Here is a 20430-nt window from a genome sequence, read left to right on the forward strand (position 1 = left end):
CCTGCTCCTGGGGCCCCAGCCTGCCGCCACCTCCCCGTGCAGCCTCAGCCTCTGGGGGGAGCAGGTTCCCTCCCCATACAGACTCCAGAGGGCCGCTGTGGACTCCAGTGGGGCCTCCAGGGTTTCTCAGGGGAGGCTGACTTCCAGGTCGGCTGAAGGGCAGTTTCTGGGGCCCACTAGGACTCGCTGGAGCATCTTGGGGGTAACAAAGTATCAGAGGTAACAAAATACCAGGAGCAACCTCAGGGACTGAAGGCTTTCCGGGATCTGCAGGGGATTGTTGACAGCTCTGTGGCAGGAACATCAGGCACTTCTGGGGGCCAGGGTTTGAACAAAACATACATCCATGGGAGGGGTAAGCCCTGCACACACAGTCCCCCAGCTTCCCATTTGGAAGCATCTACAAATCCCTCCAGGGCTGCTCCCCTGGAGTGAGAGCCCCAGCCCGCTTTGATGTGTAGGGCATGGGGGCTTTCCCTGCAGGCTTTGCCTTCCGGTAGTTGAGGCGCTTGAATGCTTCCAGGTCCCGGTGGGCATTCATGATCAGCCGGCTGCAGGAAAATGCTGGCTTGACTATGAGGCAGAGCAGGACACCACACTCCTGCTCGCACATTCTCAAGAGGCTCACACACTCTCACAGACACACATGCACAATCAGAATCAACCTGTTACAGAGTGGACTACTGACTGTCCCAGGCCCTCTCTAGAACCTAACAATTCTGTAAAGGTGAGAGCCCAGGAGGAATGATACTTTTTGGAGGCCCTTTGATGGGAGGTCTGGGCTGCTGTGGGGGGCCTCCTCCTTGCTGCCCCACTGGCTTTCCCATCCCACTGCCTGTCCTATCCATCCCCTCTTACTTCAGGTTGGAGAGTTCAATAATGAGGCCGCGCATGGTATCTGTTGCGTCCTCCATCCTGGTGGCTTCACAGGGCTTGATCCCCTTGTGGGTGCTGGAGGGAAGGGAAGATAAGAGCCTGACCTCAGCAGGCGGCTCCACCAAACACCATTCTGGGGGGCTTTCCCTGGGCCTTCAGCTGTCTGCTTTCCCAGATATTAAACTACTGTGGGCAGAGCTCTGAAGGCCAACCCAGCTGGATCGATTGCCAAAAGCACACCCAGAATCCAGCCACCTCTCCCCACCAGAGTCTCCCCAGACCCCCAGCTCCTGCCCCTACAGCTTGTCTTCCATGCAGTATGGGGTGGAGGGCTGTGAAAATGGTCACTGCACCATCTGCTGGCCCCTCCAGACCCCATCTCCTCCCTCTCGTCCCTGCCCTCCCTCCAGCCACAAGATGAATTCCTGGCCTTTCCCTGAGCACCTCTTAGGGCTCTGGAATGTTCTCTCCCAAAGGTCTCCTTGAGGGGGGTTGGGGGAATACTTCCCTGATCACCGAGTTAAAATTTTAACCTCTTCCCCACTGACTTTTTCTGCCTAACACTCTGCCACCTGCTTATCTAATTTGCTGGTCTCTCTCTCACCCTGCCTGCCCCACCCAACGTGCAATAGATGGTGGCTTCATGTTTTGTCCTGTCCCACGCCGCCTGCCCAGTGCCCAGAGCAGTTCCTGGAAGAGCCAGCACAGGATGGCGTTAACCTTTATGGGAGGGGTGGATGTGCCACAGCAGCCACTGTATCTAACGTGTGGCCTGCGGGTGCTGGCAGAGGGTCGTCCTCCTGGCCTCCAGCCAACAGCTCTCCCCAAATCATACCAGACCCTGGCATGGCAGCACCTCCTGGTCTTTCACTACGGGATCTGTGTTCTGCTCCACCTGCCGCGGTCACCCAAGATGGCTGGCTGTCCTGGGCTTTAGCTTCTTTTGTGTCTTACTCACCATGGGCCATCACCCCAGGCCCTGCCCTGGGGGTCTTCCAGATGTCCCTGTGGGGTCACATCGCCCAGCAAGGACATCAGATTGAGACACGATTCTCCCTCCTCTTTGCTCAAACAATGGTGGGGCCATTTTGACTGAATGGCCTCTGGTACTTGTGCAGGGTGTGTGTGTGTGTGTGTGTGTGTGTGTGTGTGTGTGTGTGTGTCACTAGTACAACAGGTACTAGAGACAAAGCTTATGCAAGGGAAGAGGGCAAAAACATGCTACATTATCCCTGGAGGAGGAAGAGGAGGAGGAGGAGGAGGAGGAGGAAGCGAAGGAGGAGGAGGAGGAGGAGGGGAGGAGGAGGAGGAGGAGGAGGAGGAGGGACAGAAAAACTGGCCAAGGGCTGCACCCCTAGCCCCTCCTCCACACTTGCTAGACAGACACAAGCTTGGCCATAAATAATTGATAAGGCACCGCCTCTGCAGAGAGGCCTGTAACAGGAGAGGATGGCCACCCAGTGCTTGCCCTGGCAGGGCCGGGAGAAGGGACTGCAGGGAGATGACAGACTGTGAGAGCCTCTGGAGTAAGGGGAGAGGACACCCTCGTCCCCCACACGCACACTCCTCGGGTGGAGGGACAGTGCACCCAGCGGCCTGCCTGCCGAAGGGAGAGAAAGTGGCCTGCCCTGGGGCACAGAGCCAAGTGGGAAGTGAGGACACAAGCCAGGTCAGACCCTGGAGGGCCCACCCTGGGCCAGAACTGGGACCGCCCAAGATTGGCTAGGTCAGTGGTTCTTAGCCGTCCCACTCGGAGAAGATTCAGGGAAAACCCTGGACCTTTTCTCCAGAAAAATGCACACACTGAATTCAAACAACCCACAGAACCAGGGGTCCCAGGGAGAGATGCTTGTTTGGGTGCAGATGGCTGGTGACGTTCTCCACCTGCGGGGAGCCGGGGACACTCACAGTTTGAAGGACAGGGCTCAGCCCCCTTACTGGATTGAGGAAAGCGAGGCCCAGTGAGGGAGAGCCAGGCCCCTTCATCAGCAAAATGGGAGCTCACAGGGCTGGGGGCGGGGGATCAGAGCAGCTCAGTGCCAGGAAAGCAGTGACTCTCCCTCTAAAGGGAGGACCCCGTTCCCCCTAGATGAGGGTCCTGGGGTGGCCTCCCACCTGGCCTACCTTGGCTGGGACTCGATGAGGGGGCCTCCTTCAGTACTTAGGCTGGTGCTAGGCCAGCAAGGGCCCACCCCGCTCGCTGCAGGAAACTGGAAAGAGAGCACACGTGTGACCAGTTAGCCCTGCACAGGACAGGACAGGAAAGTCACACAGGAAACGTCTCAGTGCCCCTTGGCCACGGCAGGAACTCTGAGGCTGGAACTCCTGGAGGAAAAGTGGTTAGACCTGGCGCCACCAGCTGGGCTGCTCTTGCCATCACCCCTCAGAAAGGGTAACCACTGGGCCCGACCCTGCTGTCCTCTCCTGGGCCTGCACCTCCCAACAAGCTGCCCTATGCCTGGGGGTGGCTCCATCCCCACATTCTCTGCATCCTGCAGTATCTGGAAAGGTACAGAGAGGACCCCTAGGTGTAGTGACTGTAGCAAGGTGGGCATCAGTGTCGAGGGGAAGAGGTCAGCCAGATAAGCCACACATTTTATGTCAGGAAACGATTGTGCAAATCTATTGCAAAGGAAAAATTCATAATTAATAGGGGAGAGAGCCAAATAACCCAGAGAAGCTTAAGTCTCTAAATGCCGACAGTGGTTTAATTTTTGTGGAAAATGTCAGGCTCAATCACGGGGTGACATGTGTCCCATGGAAAGAGGAAAGAGGCCGGGGGAGCGAAGGGGGGGGGAGGCAGTGGCTTGCCCAGGGTCTCTTTTAAGGAGACCGAAGTCCTGGGGTTGGAAAGGGGCCTGTTCTAGGGACATCCTCTCCCCTGATGGGGTGGGGACGGGGTGAAGGGTTGAGCTACTCTAGCAAAGAAGTACCTGAGAAACTGCCTGTAGCCAGTGGTTCTCACCTGGGGATGACGCCATCCCCAGGAGACACTTGACAATGTCAGGGGACATTCTTGGTTGTCACAACTGGGGAAGAAGGTGCTACTGGCATCTGGGTGGAGGCCTGAGATGCTACTCAACATGCTACAGTGCACAGGACAGTCCCCACCACAGAACGAGCTGGCCCTGGACACCAGGGTGCCGGCTGGGATCTCTGCTGTAGACAACAATACAGTGTCTCCCAGCATCTGGCTATTTCATGTAGGCAACTCTGACTTAAAAGACCATCCAGTGTCACATATTCACCAGACTCCCTGCACTCACTGTTCCTGGCCGTGGGAATATGCTCTCTCCCACCAGGACTGTGTACATGTTTGTCATGACAAAAGTGTTCCTGCATGTGCCAGGGTCAGAGCTGTAGGCCCCTGAAAGGGACCTGGGAATCAGCTTTGTAACGGTGTACGGAGACTCCACAGCTCTGCGGTGAGTATCATGTCCCAAAGGAGCTGTTTTAGAAGAAAACACGTTTTCCTGTGAGGGGACCTGGGTTTGAAACCGGTCAGTCACCGCTGTGTAACCTTTGAGTCTGAGTGGCTTCACCTGAAGCGGCGCTCACCACCGTGCCCGGTGAGGCTGCCCTCCACCCATCTGCTGTACCTAAGTGTCCCTGCCCACCTGGCCTTCCTGCCAAGGGCTATCAGAATCTTCCCATGAGAATTTGCTTGTGCCTGGGTCACCCCAACTTGTCAGGAACGCCCAATATCTAAACGAAACTCGTCTGGGCGTTGGCAGCCTTGTCAAGGCAGTGCCTACTCCCCTGGGGGACCTGTCAGGTCTGACCACCTGGCTATCTGCCCAGGTCCCCCACACTGCTGACTCCCGGTGTTTTCTTTTCTTTTTTTAATATATTTTATTGATTTTTTATAGAGAGGAAGGGAGAGGGATAGTTAGAAACATCGATGAGAGAGAAACACCGATCAGCTGCCTCCTGCACACCTCCTACTGGGGATGTGCCCGCAACCAAGGTACATGCCCTTGACTGGAATCGAACCTGGGACCTTTCAGTCCGCAGGCTGACGCTCTATCCACTGAGCCAAACCGGTTAGGGCACTCCCGGTGTTTTCTAGTGCGCAGTCACTGGCAGCCTGTCTGAAGGGCTCGCTCTTTTGCCTGCTGGATGCCACCAAATGTCCCGACTGCTTCCCCAGCTTTCTCCCTTAGCCACTGCCCAAGAGGCCAGAGACTGGGAGCAACTTAAATGGTGTTTCCTTCCGAGTGTGGAGTTTGCACTTTTCAAGAAACAAGGCTCCAATTCTAAAATTTCAGCTCTTCCCAGGAGATCGTGTTCTAACTCCGCACTGTGACCTACTTTCCACGATCGTGCTCATCTGGTGATCATGAGACAGGTGCATGAGGAGCCAGGGCCCTGACGGCCCAGGGAGGGCCAGGGCTGAAATCACCTCACAGGTGAACACTGTGGAGGGCCAAAATGCAGTGGAGACCACATTTGCTCAACCCAGTCACGCTCCCTTCGCACGCAGAACAGCTGGCTTTCTCCAGCTGGGCACCAGGTGAGATCCTGTGCTTGTTTTGGAGCTGTGTCACATGAAGATTCTTTAAGTTCCAAAATGATAGGGTACAAAAATGCTCACTCTGGCCCTAGCTGGTTTGGCTCAGTGGATAGAGTGTCGGCCTGTGGACTAAAGGGTCCCAGGTTCGATTCTGATCAAAGGCACATGCCTGGGTTGCGGGCTCGATCCCCAATGTGGGGCGTGCAGAAGGCAGCCAATAAATGATTCTCGCTCATGATTGATGTTTCTATCTCTCTCTCCCTTCCTCTCTGCAATCAATAAAAATATATATTTTTTAAAATAATGCACACTCTGGGAGAGGTAGGGGGGAACAGTGCTACTGAAAACCTCAGGGGGGCAGGGACCACACCTGTTGTTTTCATGCCTGGCACACACAGGCTCTTGACAAGCATGTATTGGATAAACTTTTGGAAAAAACAACAACAACACAATCTTAACAGGGACAGCTGAAAAAGCAGGCCACTGTTTGTAAAGGGAGTTGGACTCCACATTCTGGGATGGGGTGGCTGAGGCATAGCTATAGAATCAGGACAATCTGGATGCAGGCCCAGCCTCCTCCCCTCCTGGCTGTGTCACCTCTGGCAGGTGCCCAACCCAGTGTGTGGAAAGAGAACCGAGAACCACCTACCTCCCAGAGCACCACTGCAAAGCACTTAGCCCAGGCTCAGGTGTGCCACCAGCCAGGGACATGGAGCCTTCCCTGGGAGCGGGGCTCAAGCAAGGCTGCCACCTGCCCTGACAGGTGAGCACAGGGCTGGCAGAGGCTCATTGGGCAGCTTTCCCACTGCCTGTCATGCAGGCATCCCCCTGAAGGAAGCAAAGTTCCTACAAATTCCAGCATAAAGTCAAAATTCCATACATATGTTTGGCACAGGCCTCTCATGGAAAAGCAGGTCTTTCTTTCTGGAAAATCAGACTCCACACACCCCCTGAAGTTGCAACTCAGACCCCCAGACTCGTCTGCCATATAAACAGACTACCACACGCCCCATCTTCCCCCACCATTGGGCGGTTTTTGGACGAGAGCCTATGGACACTGGCACCTGCTCTGGGATGGTCTGGCTGTAACTTAAGGAAGCTCTTACCTGCTCAGGTGGGGCTTCAAAGTTGAGGGCTTCCAGGGCATCCTGTATCTGGCTGTCTGGCAGGAAGTCGAGTTCCAAGGCGGCCTGGTCTGCAGGGTCAGGATGCTTGGGCTGGCCTGCCGGGCTTGCGGGGGCATCTGGGCTGCCCTGGTGGGCCCTGGCATCCCGGGGAGGACCACCCACTGTTTCTCTGTGCAGCGGTGGAACGGAGGCTCCAAGGGACAGACTGAACCCCCCAAGGTCTTGTTCATGGCTCTGGCTACCTAATTCAGCTGCCTTTTCACCTGAGGGCTGTGACAACAAAGACAGCGTACACACACCTCCCAGCCCTTCTTGATCTAGGTCTGGCACCTGTGTCTGACCAACAACTGGGCCCATTTCCGAGGCTACAGGACTGGAATATCCAGCACCTATCGAGGGCTCTTGGGTCTCATGAGCCAGAACCAGGGAGGCTGCAGGGCCCCTGGAGACATCACCAGGGGCCTCGGCCTCCCACCCTGCCTCTCTGCTTCCTGCGGTCTCCCCAGAGAGAGGTGGGCCTGTGAGCAGGGCCCCACTATGGCCTCCATCAGGGGCCTTCTCGCTGGGAGAGGCAGGTGCCTGGGTGTTAGCCTTCTCATCTGGCCCAGACAACTCCAGAGCCCTCTGTTCTGACTTGGCGGGGTCTGTGACCACATCTGTGATGACACTGATCCTAAGGGAGGAGTGTCTGGGGCTGCTATGGCTCCCTCCTGCTTCCCTGCCAACCCTGCTGAGTATCTGCAGGGGGTCGGGTGGGGCCTGGGCTGCAGATCCAGGCTCTGAGCCCTGAGTGACCAGGCCTAGGACGCTGTCTCCTTTCTCCTGGTCAGTCCCTGTTCCCCCCTGGACACCTTCCTCCTGTGGGACTCCTCGGTCTGGCTCCTTCTCAGCACCACTGCTTGGCAGATGCCCTTTCTGGCTGAGATCACCTGGAATCCTACCCCCCTCTGTGCTTCCAGCATCTGGCAAGTTGGTCCCTTGCTCCAATAGACAGTCCTGGCTGGCACTCTCTGAAACCAAGGGCACCATCCCCCATTCTGAAGAAATGTCATTGGAGACCTCAGGCTGAGAATCCCCCCGGCTGGACACAGGTGTTACAGAGTTTTGGACACTGTGCTCGGAGTGGGTGCCATCTGCCTGCGTCTGGTCTCCTGGCTCCCAGGCCTCCAAGACAGTGAGCTCTGGGGACTCCTGCCATGCCTGGCTTCCTGCCCGCTGGGCACTGGGCTCTGGTGGTGTCTCCTGTGTAGAGAGAAAAACTCAGCCTCAGGCCTTCAATAACCAATCACTCTGAAGGTTTTTCTAGTTGTTACTGCATCTGTATAAAGCCTCAGACACTGTACGGACCACTGAAGGGATCAGTACAGCAGTTCCCTCTTATCTGTGGTGGATACGTTCTAAGACCCCCAGTGGATGCCTGAAACTGCGGATAGTACTGAACCCTATATATACTATGTTTTTTTCTATAAGTACATGCCTATGATAAAGTTATATTTTAAATTAGGCACAATAAGAGATTAACAACAATAATTAATAATAAAATAGGACAATTATAACAGTATACTGTAATAAAAGTTATATGAATGGCTTTGAGGCCATTACTGAGTAAAATATAGGTTATTGAATACAAACACTGTGATGCCACAGCAGTCAATCTGATAACGCAAACGGCTACTAAGTGACTAATGGGGAGGGAGCATAAGCAGGTGGAGCCACTGGACAAAGGGACGATTCATGTCCCAGGCAGGACAGTGTGAGATTTCATCACAATTCTCAGGACGGCACGCAATTTAAAACTTACGAATTGTTGATTTCTGGATTCTCTATTTAATATTGTTTGGACAGTGGTTGACCACAGGTTAACTAAAACCACGGAAAGTGAAAGCACAGGAAAGCGGGACTACTGCACTAGTACAAGGCAGAGCTTTGTGCCAGGGGCTGGGGGGTAACCCCTTCTCCCCACCAGGCATGTGGAGATCTAGGATATAAAACTCAAGGGGTCTGTGGGTGACACTAATGTCAACTGCCTGGACTGGAGATGAAGCATACTTATGTAAGAGTCACCACGGGGGAAGCTGGGGGAGGAAACACAAGGACTTCTCTGGTGTTTTGTTGTTAAATTGTGGTATGATGCACACAATGTAAGATTCACCATCTTAACCATTTTTTGTTGTTGTTAATCATCTCCTGAGGATATTTTTTCATTGATTTTTAGAGAGAGTGGAAGGGAGGGAGAGAGAGACACAGAGAGAAACACCAATATTAGAGAGACACATCAATTGGTTGCCTCCCACATGAGCCCCGATCAGGGCCGGGGATCGAGCCTGCAACTGAGGTATGTGCCCTTGACCAGAATTGAACCTGGGACCCTTCAGGCAGCGGGGTCAATGCTCTAGCCACTGAGCAAAACCAGCTATCTTGCCCATTTTTAAGTGCATAGTTCAGTGGCATTAAGTAAATTCACACTCGTGTGCAACCATCATCATCACCCATCCCCAGAACTCTTCATCTTGTACAACTGAAGCTCTATCCCCATTAAACACTAGGTCCCCATTCCCCCCTCTCTCTAGCCCCTCATGATCCCCACACTACTGTGGTTATGAGTTTGAGTAATCTAGGGACCTTATGTAAGTGGAATTGTATGACATTTGTTGCTTTGTGACTGGCTTATTTTGTTAGCATAATGTCCCCAGGTTCATCTGTGTTGTAGCATGCAGCAGTATATCCTTCCTTTGTAAGGGTGGATAATATTCCATTGAGTAGATATGCCACATTTTTTTTTTATCCCATTCATCCATCCATCAATAGGACCATACTGTTTTTTGCAACTTCCTATAAATCTCTAATTACTTTAAGATAAACTGTTTAAAAGGCGGGAGAGGACCAGAGCTCAGAGAGAGTATGGTTCCAGCTGGGACACAGATGGAGTACCATCCTTTGGTAGATGGCAACTCGATCCTTCTAGGTGCTCAGGCCTAAACCTGTGGAGTCACCGCAGCCCAGATCGCCCCTGACTGTAGATGCACATATCTGACATTCCCACCTGGCATTTCCTGGTCACCTCCAATGTGACACAACCAACACCAGCTCCTGAGCATCCCCTCAGAGTCTCCCTGTCTCAACTAGCAGCAACTCCATCCTTCAAGCTATGCAGCCCCAAACAATGGAGTCAACCCAATATCTCCCTTCCTTTCACACCCATGCCATCATCTCTCCCTTCAAACTGAACTGCAAATAAATTCAATACCTAGGGACTGAGGTTTGCATCCAGGGTGCCTACAGAGAGCAGCTGCTCCACGCACTTCTTTTGTAGTTATCAGTGCTGGCGGGGGAGACACCTTCTCAATAACCTTCCTGCACATCAGGGCCAACATTTCTAGGAGAGGGTGTGCATTGCAAATGTCAGACCACTGAAGGTCACAGCATGTCTACACGGCATCAGTGAAGCCACTGGCCACCAGACTGCTGAGTTACATGCAGCCTTTCCAGCATCAATGGCAAAGCTATCACCCCTACTTTTTTTTAAAAATTAAACTTTTTGTAAGATCATTGCAAATTCTTGTGCAGTTGTGAGAAATAATGTGAAAAGATCCTTTGTGCCCTGACCAGTTTGGCTCAGTGGATAGAGCATCGGCCTGTGGACTGAAGGGCCCCAGGTTCGATTCCGGTCAAGGGCATGTACCTTGGTTGCGGGCACATCCCCAGTAGGAGGTGTGCGGGAGGCAGTTGATCGATGTTTCTCTCTCATCGATGTTTCTAACTCTCTATCCCTCTCGCTTCCTCTCTGTAAAAAATCAATAAAATATATTTTTTTAAAAAAGAAAAGATCCTTTGTGCTCCCCACCCAGTTTGCCCCAATGGTAACATCTTACATAACCAAAGTACAGTATCACACCCAGGGTGCTGAAGTTGATAAAGTCCCCCACCTTATTCAGCTCTCCCATTCGTGTATGTGTATTAAGTTCTATACGGTTCTCTCACTGGTGGAGGCTGTGTATCCACTCTGAGAGTTAAGATATTGAAAAGTTGCAAAACAAAGATTCCTGGCACTGCCATTTGCAGCCACACTCACCTCTCTCCCATGTTGTGACCTCCCTGCCCCTCCCCCGTCTCCAATTTCTGGCAACCACTAGTCCACCCTACATGTCTATGATTTTGTCATTTCAGTAATGTTCTGTAAATGGAACCCTACAGGAAATAACCTTTTGGGATTGGCTAGTCCTACTCCATGTAATGCTCTGCAGATCCATCCATGTGGTTGCCTGTGTCACTAGTTTGCTCCTTTTTTTATTGCTGAGTTGTGTTCACGGTGTAGACAGACCATGGTTTGTTCAACCATTCACCAGTTGAAAGCTATCAAGGGTGTTCCCAACTAAGGCTGATTAAAAACGCAGCTGCTGGCATTCCCACCACTCACTTGTTCTGGGGCGTGTGTTACCAGACATTGTCAGCGCTGGAGCTCACAGTGGCAAGGATAAGAAAGCACACTGTGAGACCCGCCCCCCCCCACCCCGCCCCCCCCAACTTGCCCAAAAGCTACTGAGAAGCAAAGGGGTTCAGGGACAGAACATGGGCTGCCTTTCTTTTTTTTTTTAAAAAAAAATATATTTTATTGAATTTTTACAGAGAGGAAAGGAGAGGGACAGAGAGCTAGAAACATCGATGAGAGAGAAACATCGACCAGCTGCCTCTTGCACACCCCCTACCGGGGATGTGCCCGCAACCAATGTACATGCCCTTGACCGGAATCGAACCTGGGACCTTTCAGTCCGCAGAACGACGCTCTATCCACTGAGCCAAACCGGTTTCGGCTGGGCTGCCTTTCTGAGTTTTCTTTTCTTTTCTTTTTTTTAAAATCCTCACCTGAGGACATGTTTTTATTGATTTTTAGAGAGAGAGAGAGAGAAAACATGATCACTTGCCTCCCGCATGGCATGCACCCTGACAGGGGATGAACCCACAAACTAGGTATGTGCCCTGACTGGGAATTGAACCCGCAACCTTTTGGTGTTTGGGGCGACACTCCAACCAACTAAGCAACCGGTCAGGATTGCCTTTCTGAGTTTTCTAATTCTCATGCAATGTGGGCAAGAGGACTCTTGCCTCCAGCACTCTGATATAGGCACAGCTGTCCTGAGTGCTTCTCACAGGCCTGGGAGCTGCCTGCATAGCACCTGCAGTCCAGAGACATCGGTAGTGCAATGTGCTGAAAATGGGGTGTGGAGAGGTGCAGATCTAGCCATTGCAAAAAAAACCCCCAAAGTTAAACTCAGCTGCCAAGGCTTGGCCAAGAAGCTGCCCATCTATGGGGCTCAGCCTGCTGATTTTAGGGTCTTACCGAGCTAAAGGCCCCACTCCCAAGGTCCTCTTCCCTCGCAGCTGCTAGTCTTGTCACTGTCTTCCTGGGTTTTGCAAACTGGGGGACAAACCTCCTGTCTGAGTTCTGTGAACCAGATACAACAAGAACAAAGCAGCAATAAATATAAGGGAGGAATGAGGTCTAAGAAAGAAAACAAACAAATAGCAAAACCGGTTTCCTTCTTGTAGTCTCAAACCTGGCCTTTGCCCTCTATCCCCAGGGCGAACCAGCCCATTGGCCACGAGGATGAATAGAGGCAGGAACTCCAGCCTAAGGGAGGCGGCTTCTTTTTGCACACAGGGGAAGCTACAAAACAGGCTCACCTGGGAAGGAGGGAAGGGGATTGGCTCCTTTTCTGGTTGCGAGAGGAGCCTGGAAGGAGCTCCAGGTTCCTTGTCCAGAGAGCTGGGTGGAGAAAGACAAAACAAGAGGTTCTGAGGTCATCCAAGGCTTTCAGTGCACCTAGTGGGACAGAGAATGAAGTCCAAGGGCAAAGTAGTGCTCAGAGTCTCCTAGAAGGGAGGTCCTGGAGCACCTTCTTGCTGAGAGAGGGTGGGATGGAGGGGAGCAGTGTGCTGCGGAACATTTGACTCCAAGAAGGGTGCTGAGTCCCACATCTAGAATCGAAGCTGCCTGCTGTGGCAGCACTTCACCCTTATAATCCCAGGAACTGGCTCCTCAAGTAAGACCAGGAATTCTCATTTGCACTGACACTCCTGCCCCCAACTCGGCAAATTCTAAAGGAATTTGTAGATATGAGAAACACAGTATCAAAAGAAACAGGAGTATTCATAATTGCCAAAATGTGATGGCTTCCAGTGGGTAAATGAATTGGTACAACCAGAAAATGGAATATTATTCAGCACTACAAAGAACTGAGCCCTGGCCAAGTGGGTCAGTTGGTTGGAGTGTTGTCCTATGCACCAAAAGGTTTTGGGTTTGATTCCCAGTTCGGGCACATATCTGGGTTACAGGTTTGATCCCCAGTAGGGGCGTGCACAGGAGGCAACCAAATCCATGTTTCTCTCTCCCTTCCTCTCTCTCTCTCTCTCAAATCAATAAACATATCCTCGGGTGAGGATAAAAAAATAAATAAAACAAAATAAATGAGCTATCAAGCCACGAAAAGGCATAGAGGAAACTTAAATGCACATTACTAAGTGAAAGAAGCCAATTTGAAAAGGCCACATATTGTATGATTCCAACTACATGACATTCTGGAAAAGGCAAACTATGGAGAAGTATAAAGACGAGTGGTGCCCTAGCCGGTTTGGCTCAGTGGATAGAGCATAGGCCTTTGGACTGAAGGGTCCTGGGTTCAATTCTGGTCAAGGGCATATGCCCAGGTTGCAGGCTTGGTCCCCATAAGGGGGCGTGCAGGAGGCAGCTGATCCATGATTCTCTCTCATCATTGATGTTTCTATTTCTCTCTCCCTCTCCTTTTCTCTCTGAAATCAATAAAAATATATTTAAAAAAAAAGACCAGTGGTTGCCAGGATCAGGGGCAGAGATGAACAGGCAGAGCTCAGGGGATTTTTAGGGCAGTGAAAATACTCTGTATGATACTATAGTGGTAGATACATGTCTTTATACATTTGTCCAAACCCATAGGATGTACACCAAGAGTGAACACTAAGGTAAACTATAGACTTTGGTTGATGATATGTCAATATGGGTTCATCTTTGGTTAAAAAAATACTAAGTACCATTCTGGTGAGTGATGGTGATAATGGGGGTGGCTATGCATGTGTGAGGCAAGGGGTATGTGAGGAATGTCTGTCTTCCTTTCAAATTTATTGTAAACTAAAGTGCTCTAAAAAATTTTTTTTTACATTCTCATCTGACGATATATTTTTTATTGATTTGAGAGAGAGAGAAAAGAATATCTATTGGTTGCCTCCCATACATGCCCTGACAGGGGATTGAACCCGCAGCCTAGGTATGTGCCCTGACCAGGAATCAAACCTGCAACCTTTGTTGGTATACGGGATGATGTTCCAACCAACTGAGTCACCGGGCTGGGGCTAAAAATAAAATCTTTTAAAAAACATTGGTGAGACTATGTTTATCCTATATAATAAAACCCTAATATGCAAATCAACAGAACAGCAGAACGACCGGTCACTATGATGTGCACTGCCACAGGAGAAGCACCACTCAGCCAGAAGCCGGGCTCATGGCTGGTGAGTGCAGTGGTGGTGGCAGGAGCCTCTCCCGCCTCCACTGCAGGCGGGCGGTAAGGTGCAAGGGGTCCCGGACTGCAAAAGGGCACAGGCTGGGCTGAGGGACGTCCTCCCCCCTCCCTGCCGACCCCCGTGCACTAAATTTCGTGCACTGGGCCTCTAGTATTATAATAATTGTGGAGATATACATATATACTTTTTTTTAAAAAAAGACCAAAATTTGGAACCAAAATTTCATATGATTTCAACTTTGGAAGTGGAACAGGAAGAAGCATGAAGATATGCTAATGGGCTTGAATTGTGCCAGCAGAGGCTCCAGAGACAGAGTAAGTCTAGATACTGATATCAAGAGTCTGTTCTGAGCCACCTACCTGGAGGCCTCCTGTCCTGATTCCTCCCCACTCTGCTCTGTAGAGGGAACAGGTCCCGACCTGCCTTTTGACTCTTCAGGGTGACTCAAAGGGCCAAACTGGAAACTCTGAGGATCCCCGTCAGAGTCTCTGAGCCTTGGGTGCTTTGGGGGTTTTGGTGGACGAATTCCTTCTCCTGGTTTAGAGATAAAGGAAGACAAAGGGGTAGAGGATGCCAAGAGCATGCACTTCCATCGCTGACAACCAAACCTGGCAGGGCCACTGCTGCAGTGTGAGCAGGCTTGTTCCAAGGGCAGGAAACCACTGCTCTGACACTTGCCTGGAAAGTGAGAGATGGGATGGAACCTTATCTAGGTGGGACCTAGGAGCTTATGTGGCTATGGGATTCCAAAGCTTTTACCTGTGGACTGGTCATGATTGAGGCTGAATCCTGAGTTGGCCTGGTTTGGCTCTAACCCACAGAAGATAAAACCCAGCTGACTGCTTTTCTGGGGAAGTGGTGAGAGGTGTGTACTGGCTCCTTTGGGTCTCAGCTCAAACATCCCTGCAGAGGGGCCATTCCCTAACTTTTCTATAGAGCATTCCCTTTCAGGCCCATGCTGTTTTTGTTGACTTCAAAGCTTTTCTGCAAGAACCAATGTACTGGGTCCTTTCTGTCTTGCCCACTACAACTTGCTCCATGCAAGGAGAGGCTTTGTCTATCTCACTCTCTGCTGAGTCTCAAGTGTCCAGAAGAACATCTAGTTCACCATCAGTGATCAATAAATACTTGGGCCCTAGCCAGTTTGGCTCAGTGGATAGAGTGTTGGCCTGTGGACTGAAGGGTCCCAGGTTCGATTCTGGTCAAGGGCGCATGCCTGCGTTCTCTCTCATCATTGATGTTTCTCTCTCTCTCTTTCTCTCTCCCCCTCTCTCTCTCTGAAATCAATAAAAATATATTTAAAACAAAAACATTAAAAAAATACTTGCTAGATGATTGAATAAACATGTAGAAAATACAGATCACTTCCCAGGAAATGCAGATACAACTAAATTGTGTACCACTCTAGTTTTCTGTGATGCCTGAAGAATATCCACCCTGGGAAAACTTGGACCCCGTGTGATTAAGTGCTAAGGAACTGATGTCTCAGCTGCCACTTATTTCCTTGTATCTCTGCAATACCTTCCTCATCACTGACAGCAATTTAGAGCCTAAAGGTACTTAAAAAATATATATACATTTTATTGATTTTTCACAGAGACGAAGGAGAGGGATAGAGAGTTAGAAACATTGATGAGACAGAAACATCAATTAGCTGCCTCCTGCATGCCCCATATTGGGGATTGAGCTCACAACCAAGGTACATGCCCTTGACTGGAATTGAACCTGGGACCCTTCAGTCCACGGGCCAATGCTCTATCCACTGAGCTAAACCGGTTAGGGCCTAAAGGTATTCATTAACATCTACTTGTTGGATAAAGGAAACTCCCTTACACATAAACTGCCAATTGTGGCTGGCTTGTGAAACCTCCCCAAATCTGGCCCCAACGGAATCATTTATTCAATGAACAAAAAATAAGGGTTGACTCTAGTGAGCTCCATGCCAGACACTGTCCTAAGAACTTAGGTGTGTTATGATAAAACTTCAAGGTAGGGTCCTGTTGTTATGCCCATTTTACACATGAGAAAGCACAGATACGGAAGGCCAAGGAATCCAGAATGGGACCCAGGCATCCAACTCCAAAGTCTGCACATTTAAGTGTACTTTGGCACTTATTGAGTGCCCACTATGTACCGTGCTTCTGACCAGGAAGTGAGGACAAAAGGACAAACCAGAGGTAGGCCTGATCTTCCTGGAGTTCTGTCACGTAGACCCTTTCCAACCTCAGCTCCTTACACCCACTGACATAAACCCATTTAATAAGCCCCCCACCTTTCTCCCAATGCCAATTGGGTCCACCTCAGCATTCACTCAACTCTGTGCACTCCACTAGACCATAGCAACTTTCCTATAATTTCTTCTAATTCTGTTATGGTTCGTGTGTGTCCATTCAGAACTATAACCCACTGCTGTGTATTTGATTAGCTCTCTCCATGAGAAGCATTTTTCTTTTTTTCCTTGACTTGACCTTGAAGGTGTGGAGGGGAGGCACTAAGTCTGCTGTACCTTTTGATCTCATCCTTGATCTGCCTCTTCTCAGGTGCCCACCCCAATGCTGCACCCAGAGCAAGGCTCCAACGAGTTTCTTACACAAACATAGTCCTACCTTGCGGTCTGCCAGAAAACACAAAATACAGCAGCTTCATTTATTTGGTTTTTAAAGGTGCCCAAACACTAGCTTGCTTTGCTAATCTAATGGACATTTATACCAAATAAGAAGCAGAAATATCAACAGAAGTGAAGAGCCTTCCATTTCCTTCCTGTGATCTGTTCCCACAGGACTAATATAAGAAAAACTAAGGCAGAACCTTGTTTTCAACACCAAAGGCCAAAAAGATGTTGGAAGGGAAAGGGCTTCTTTCACCATCTGCCAGAATTGTCTTCCTCTCTCCCCACCCCGTCCAAGGCATACAGAAACAGCTGGGCCAACCCAGGGGTTCAACGAGCTGGGGGTCCACGGCCAAGAGAGGCCCCAAATGACTTGCTGTGGGTGGGCTTGGCTGTCCCCAGCTTCCCCCTCTGAGGTCAGAGAAATTCTTGTGTCCCAAGCAGCCTATTGCTAATCTCTACACAAAATATTTCAATCTGTTGATAATTTATTTTCGGTCCCACATTTCGAGGGGGAAAAAAATAGAATGCTACTCCCTAAGTTCATTAAGACTAAGTAAAGAGGTTATTGCTAAACTTTTTAGAAGTTTGAGTTACCTTAGACCAGGGGTCCTCAAACTTTTTAAACAGGGGGCCAGTTCACTGTCCCTCAGACCGTTGGAGGGCTGGACTATAGTTTAAAAAAAAAACAACTATGAACAAATTCCTATGCACACTGCTAAGTCGGCTGCTAAGCAGGACAGGCAGCGGCGGCAACAACACCCGGCGGGCTGGATAAATGTCCTCGGAGGGCCACATGTGGCCCGCGGGCCGTAGTTTGAGGACCCCTGCCTTAGACAATAGACAGGGAAATCGAACTACGCTATGTAATACTTGTGTTTCTTTTCTAATGATAAAATTTTATATGTATATGGACAAGTGAAGATGGTCCCAATATACCATGAAGTAAAAAACAAAAGTTAGCCCTAACCGGTTTGGCTCAGTGGATAGAGTGTCGGCCTGAAGACTGAAGGGTTCCAGGTTCGATTCCAGTCAAGGGCATGTACCTTGGTTTGCGGGCACATCCCCAGTTGGGGGTATGCAGGAGGCAGCTGATCAATGTTTCTCTCTCATAGATGTTTCTAACTCTCTATCTCTCTCCCTTCCTCTCTAAAAAAAAAATCAATAAAATATATTAAAAAAATAAAACAAAAAAAGGTTGCATATCAATGTGTAATGACTCTATTTCCCAATAAAAACACTATGTTTTTGTATGTGAAGGAAACGTTTGGAAGAAGTAGTGTACTCAGGTTCATTTCCTGTGTTTTTTTTAATGTTTTAAATTTTTATTGATTTCAGAGAGGAAGGGAGAGGGAGACAGAAACATTAATGATGAGAGAGAATCATCGATTAGCTGCCTCCTGCACACCCCACATTAGGGATCGAGCCCACAACCTAGGCATGTGCCCTTGACCGGAATCGAACCGGGGACCCTGCAGGCTGACACTCTATCCACTGAGCCAAACCATCTAGGACCTGTTTTTTGTGTTGTGTTTTTTTAAATCCTCACCTAACGATATATGTTTTTGATTTTTAGAGAGAGAGGAAGGGGGAGGGGGAGAGAAAGAGAGAGAGAAATATTGGTGACCTCTCGTACCAGCCCAGTTTGATCTGGGGATCAAACCACAACCAGGATTTGAACCCTCAACTTTTTGGTGTAGGGGACAACACTCCTATCAACTGAGTTACCTGGCCAGGGCATTTCCTGTTTTTTTTGTTGTTGTTGTTTTAATGCTGTACTATATGACTGATCCTTGGCCTGTGGTTTTGCTGGATGTTAACATAGGGGAATAAAGTCTGGAAGGACAATCATAATAGTAGCATATATTTGCGTACTACCTAGGGTCTCTTCTTGGTGCATTACAAACACTAATCCAGCCCTGGCCGGTGTCGCTCAGTGGATAGAGCATCGGCCCTGGCACTGAAGGGTGGTAGGTTCAATTCCTGGTCAAGGGTTGCAGGTTTGATCCCCAGCCCAGTCAGGGGCGGGTGGGGGAGGCAACCAATGGATGTGCCCCTCTCACATCAATGTTTCTCTGGCTCTCTCTGCTCACTCCCTTCCACTCTCTCTAAAAATCAATGGAAAAAATATCCTCGGGTAAGGATAACAAAACAAAACAACAAATACTAATCCACATCTGAGCTCTAGGGCATGGTTCTCTACCTTAGCACTACTGACATCTGAGGTTGGATCACTCTGTGTTGTGAGGGCTGTCCTGCACATCCTATGATTTTGAGCAGCATCCTGGCCTAGACCCACTAAATGCCAGGACCACCCCTCCCACACACCAATTGTGAAAACCCAAAATGTCTCTAGACATTGTCAATTTCCTCTGCAGGGTAAATGCCTCCCCCCACCAGGCTGAGAATCACTGTTCTGAAGAAAAGGAGAGGCGCTCTTATTATCCTCTATTTGCAGAAGGGGGAGAGTGAGGCATACAGCAGGTCATCTGCCACCACACGGCGAGCGGCAGAGTTGGGCGGAACCCAGGTTTTCGGTTTGACTGTGAAGCACTTAGCCACACACCAGAGGGCCTTGCAACACGTCAGGCTCCACTCAGGAACAGCCTCTGAGAGTGGGCTTGCCTGGAGGTTGCACCCCTGCCACAAAGCCAGGGGCCCTCCCCTCAGCTGTAGAACCCACCAGAGGCTGGAGGAAGCGCCACAAAGCTTTCCCTTTCCACTGTATGCACTCTTCCATCATTTATACTTTTTTTAAAAAATAAATATATTTTATTGATTCTCTACAGAGAGGAAGGGAGAGGGATAGAGAGCTAGAAACATCGACCAGCTGCCTCCTGCACACCCCCCACCGGGGATGTGCCAGCAACCAAGGTACATGCCCTTGACCGGAATCAAACCTGGGACCCCTCAGTCCACAGACCGACGCTCTATCCACTGAGCCAAACTGGCTCCGGCCATTTATACTTTTTTTTACTAGCAGGTATTAAATTATTTTTTTTAAAGGAGCTTGGTGTGGTCATTTTAGCATTTCCGCAATTAATAAGCCCAAGTTACTACGAAGAGCAGAAACCGCAATAAAGAGATCAACTTGACTATCCAAATACCTGAAGTCCGAAGCTTCTTCCTCTTACTCATTTTACCCCTCCCTTGAGAAATCTGAAAATGAGCAAAATTCCATCATTACAAGCACTCACTGTCCCTGGGTACAGACCCGGTGACACTGCCTGAGGGAAGAAGCCACCCCATCCCCCATCTTGGCCCACATGGCTGCCCTGAGGGGTCAGTTAGGCCCCAAGAGGACACAGGGTGGGAGTCACAGCAGCCTTGGGCCATGCATGGCTGGGGGAGAACTCCAACCTCCTCCCAGCTGCAGAGGGCAGAGAGGGAACTGCCCATCTGCCCAGGACCTGAGAGCTCAGGGGTGGATGGGGCTGGGGTGACCTCAGTGGGAAGTCTTGGGGCAGCCTGTGTGAAGCTCCCTCCTTCCAGGCTGGGGTCTCTGGGAACCTTCTAGACTCTAGAATCTAGAGACACACGAGGGCTTTGGAGGGGACATCGAGAGTCCTTCAGAGTCACCAGGTGACTTTAGAGGGGCCATCTGGGACGCTTCAAGGACTGGATGTGGGGCTTTCACGGGGGGGGGGGGGGGGGCGCCTGGGCCTTGAGGGGACGGGAGTTACTGCAGGGCAATTCCTTCCACCCTTGGGGCCGGACAAGCCCAAACTGACCTGAGCCAGAGAAGTTGTTGA

General features: G+C 50.3%; 1 protein-coding gene across 3 annotated transcripts; it reads right to left on the reverse strand.

Annotated features, from left to right (window-relative positions):
* Window positions 1-400: 400 nt before the first annotated feature.
* BRME1 (break repair meiotic recombinase recruitment factor 1) lies at window positions 401-19816 on the reverse strand. 3 transcript variants are annotated; one of them, XM_054716850.1, is made up of 9 exons: window positions 19786-19816; window positions 14430-14604; window positions 12199-12280; window positions 11855-11959; window positions 7108-7758; window positions 6496-7071; window positions 3001-3086; window positions 859-951; window positions 401-551 (listed from the first exon to the last, which is right to left on the reverse strand). In XM_054716850.1, the coding sequence occupies exons 1-9, from the start codon at window positions 19814-19816 to the stop codon at window positions 401-403; spliced, it is 1950 nt and encodes a 649-aa protein (XP_054572825.1). The 3 variants fall into 3 exon arrangements, with proteins under 3 accessions (XP_054572825.1, XP_054572824.1, XP_008156134.2); XM_054716849.1 differs by adding an exon at window positions 3996-3998 and having other exon boundaries at window positions 6496-7758; XM_008157912.3 differs by having other exon boundaries at window positions 6496-7758.
* Between the last annotated feature and the right edge of the window lie 614 nt (window positions 19817-20430).

This window comes from Eptesicus fuscus, chromosome 6 (assembly GCF_027574615.1).
Source record: "Eptesicus fuscus isolate TK198812 chromosome 6, DD_ASM_mEF_20220401, whole genome shotgun sequence".
In the NCBI taxonomy this organism is placed as follows: domain Eukaryota; kingdom Metazoa; phylum Chordata; class Mammalia; order Chiroptera; family Vespertilionidae; genus Eptesicus; species Eptesicus fuscus.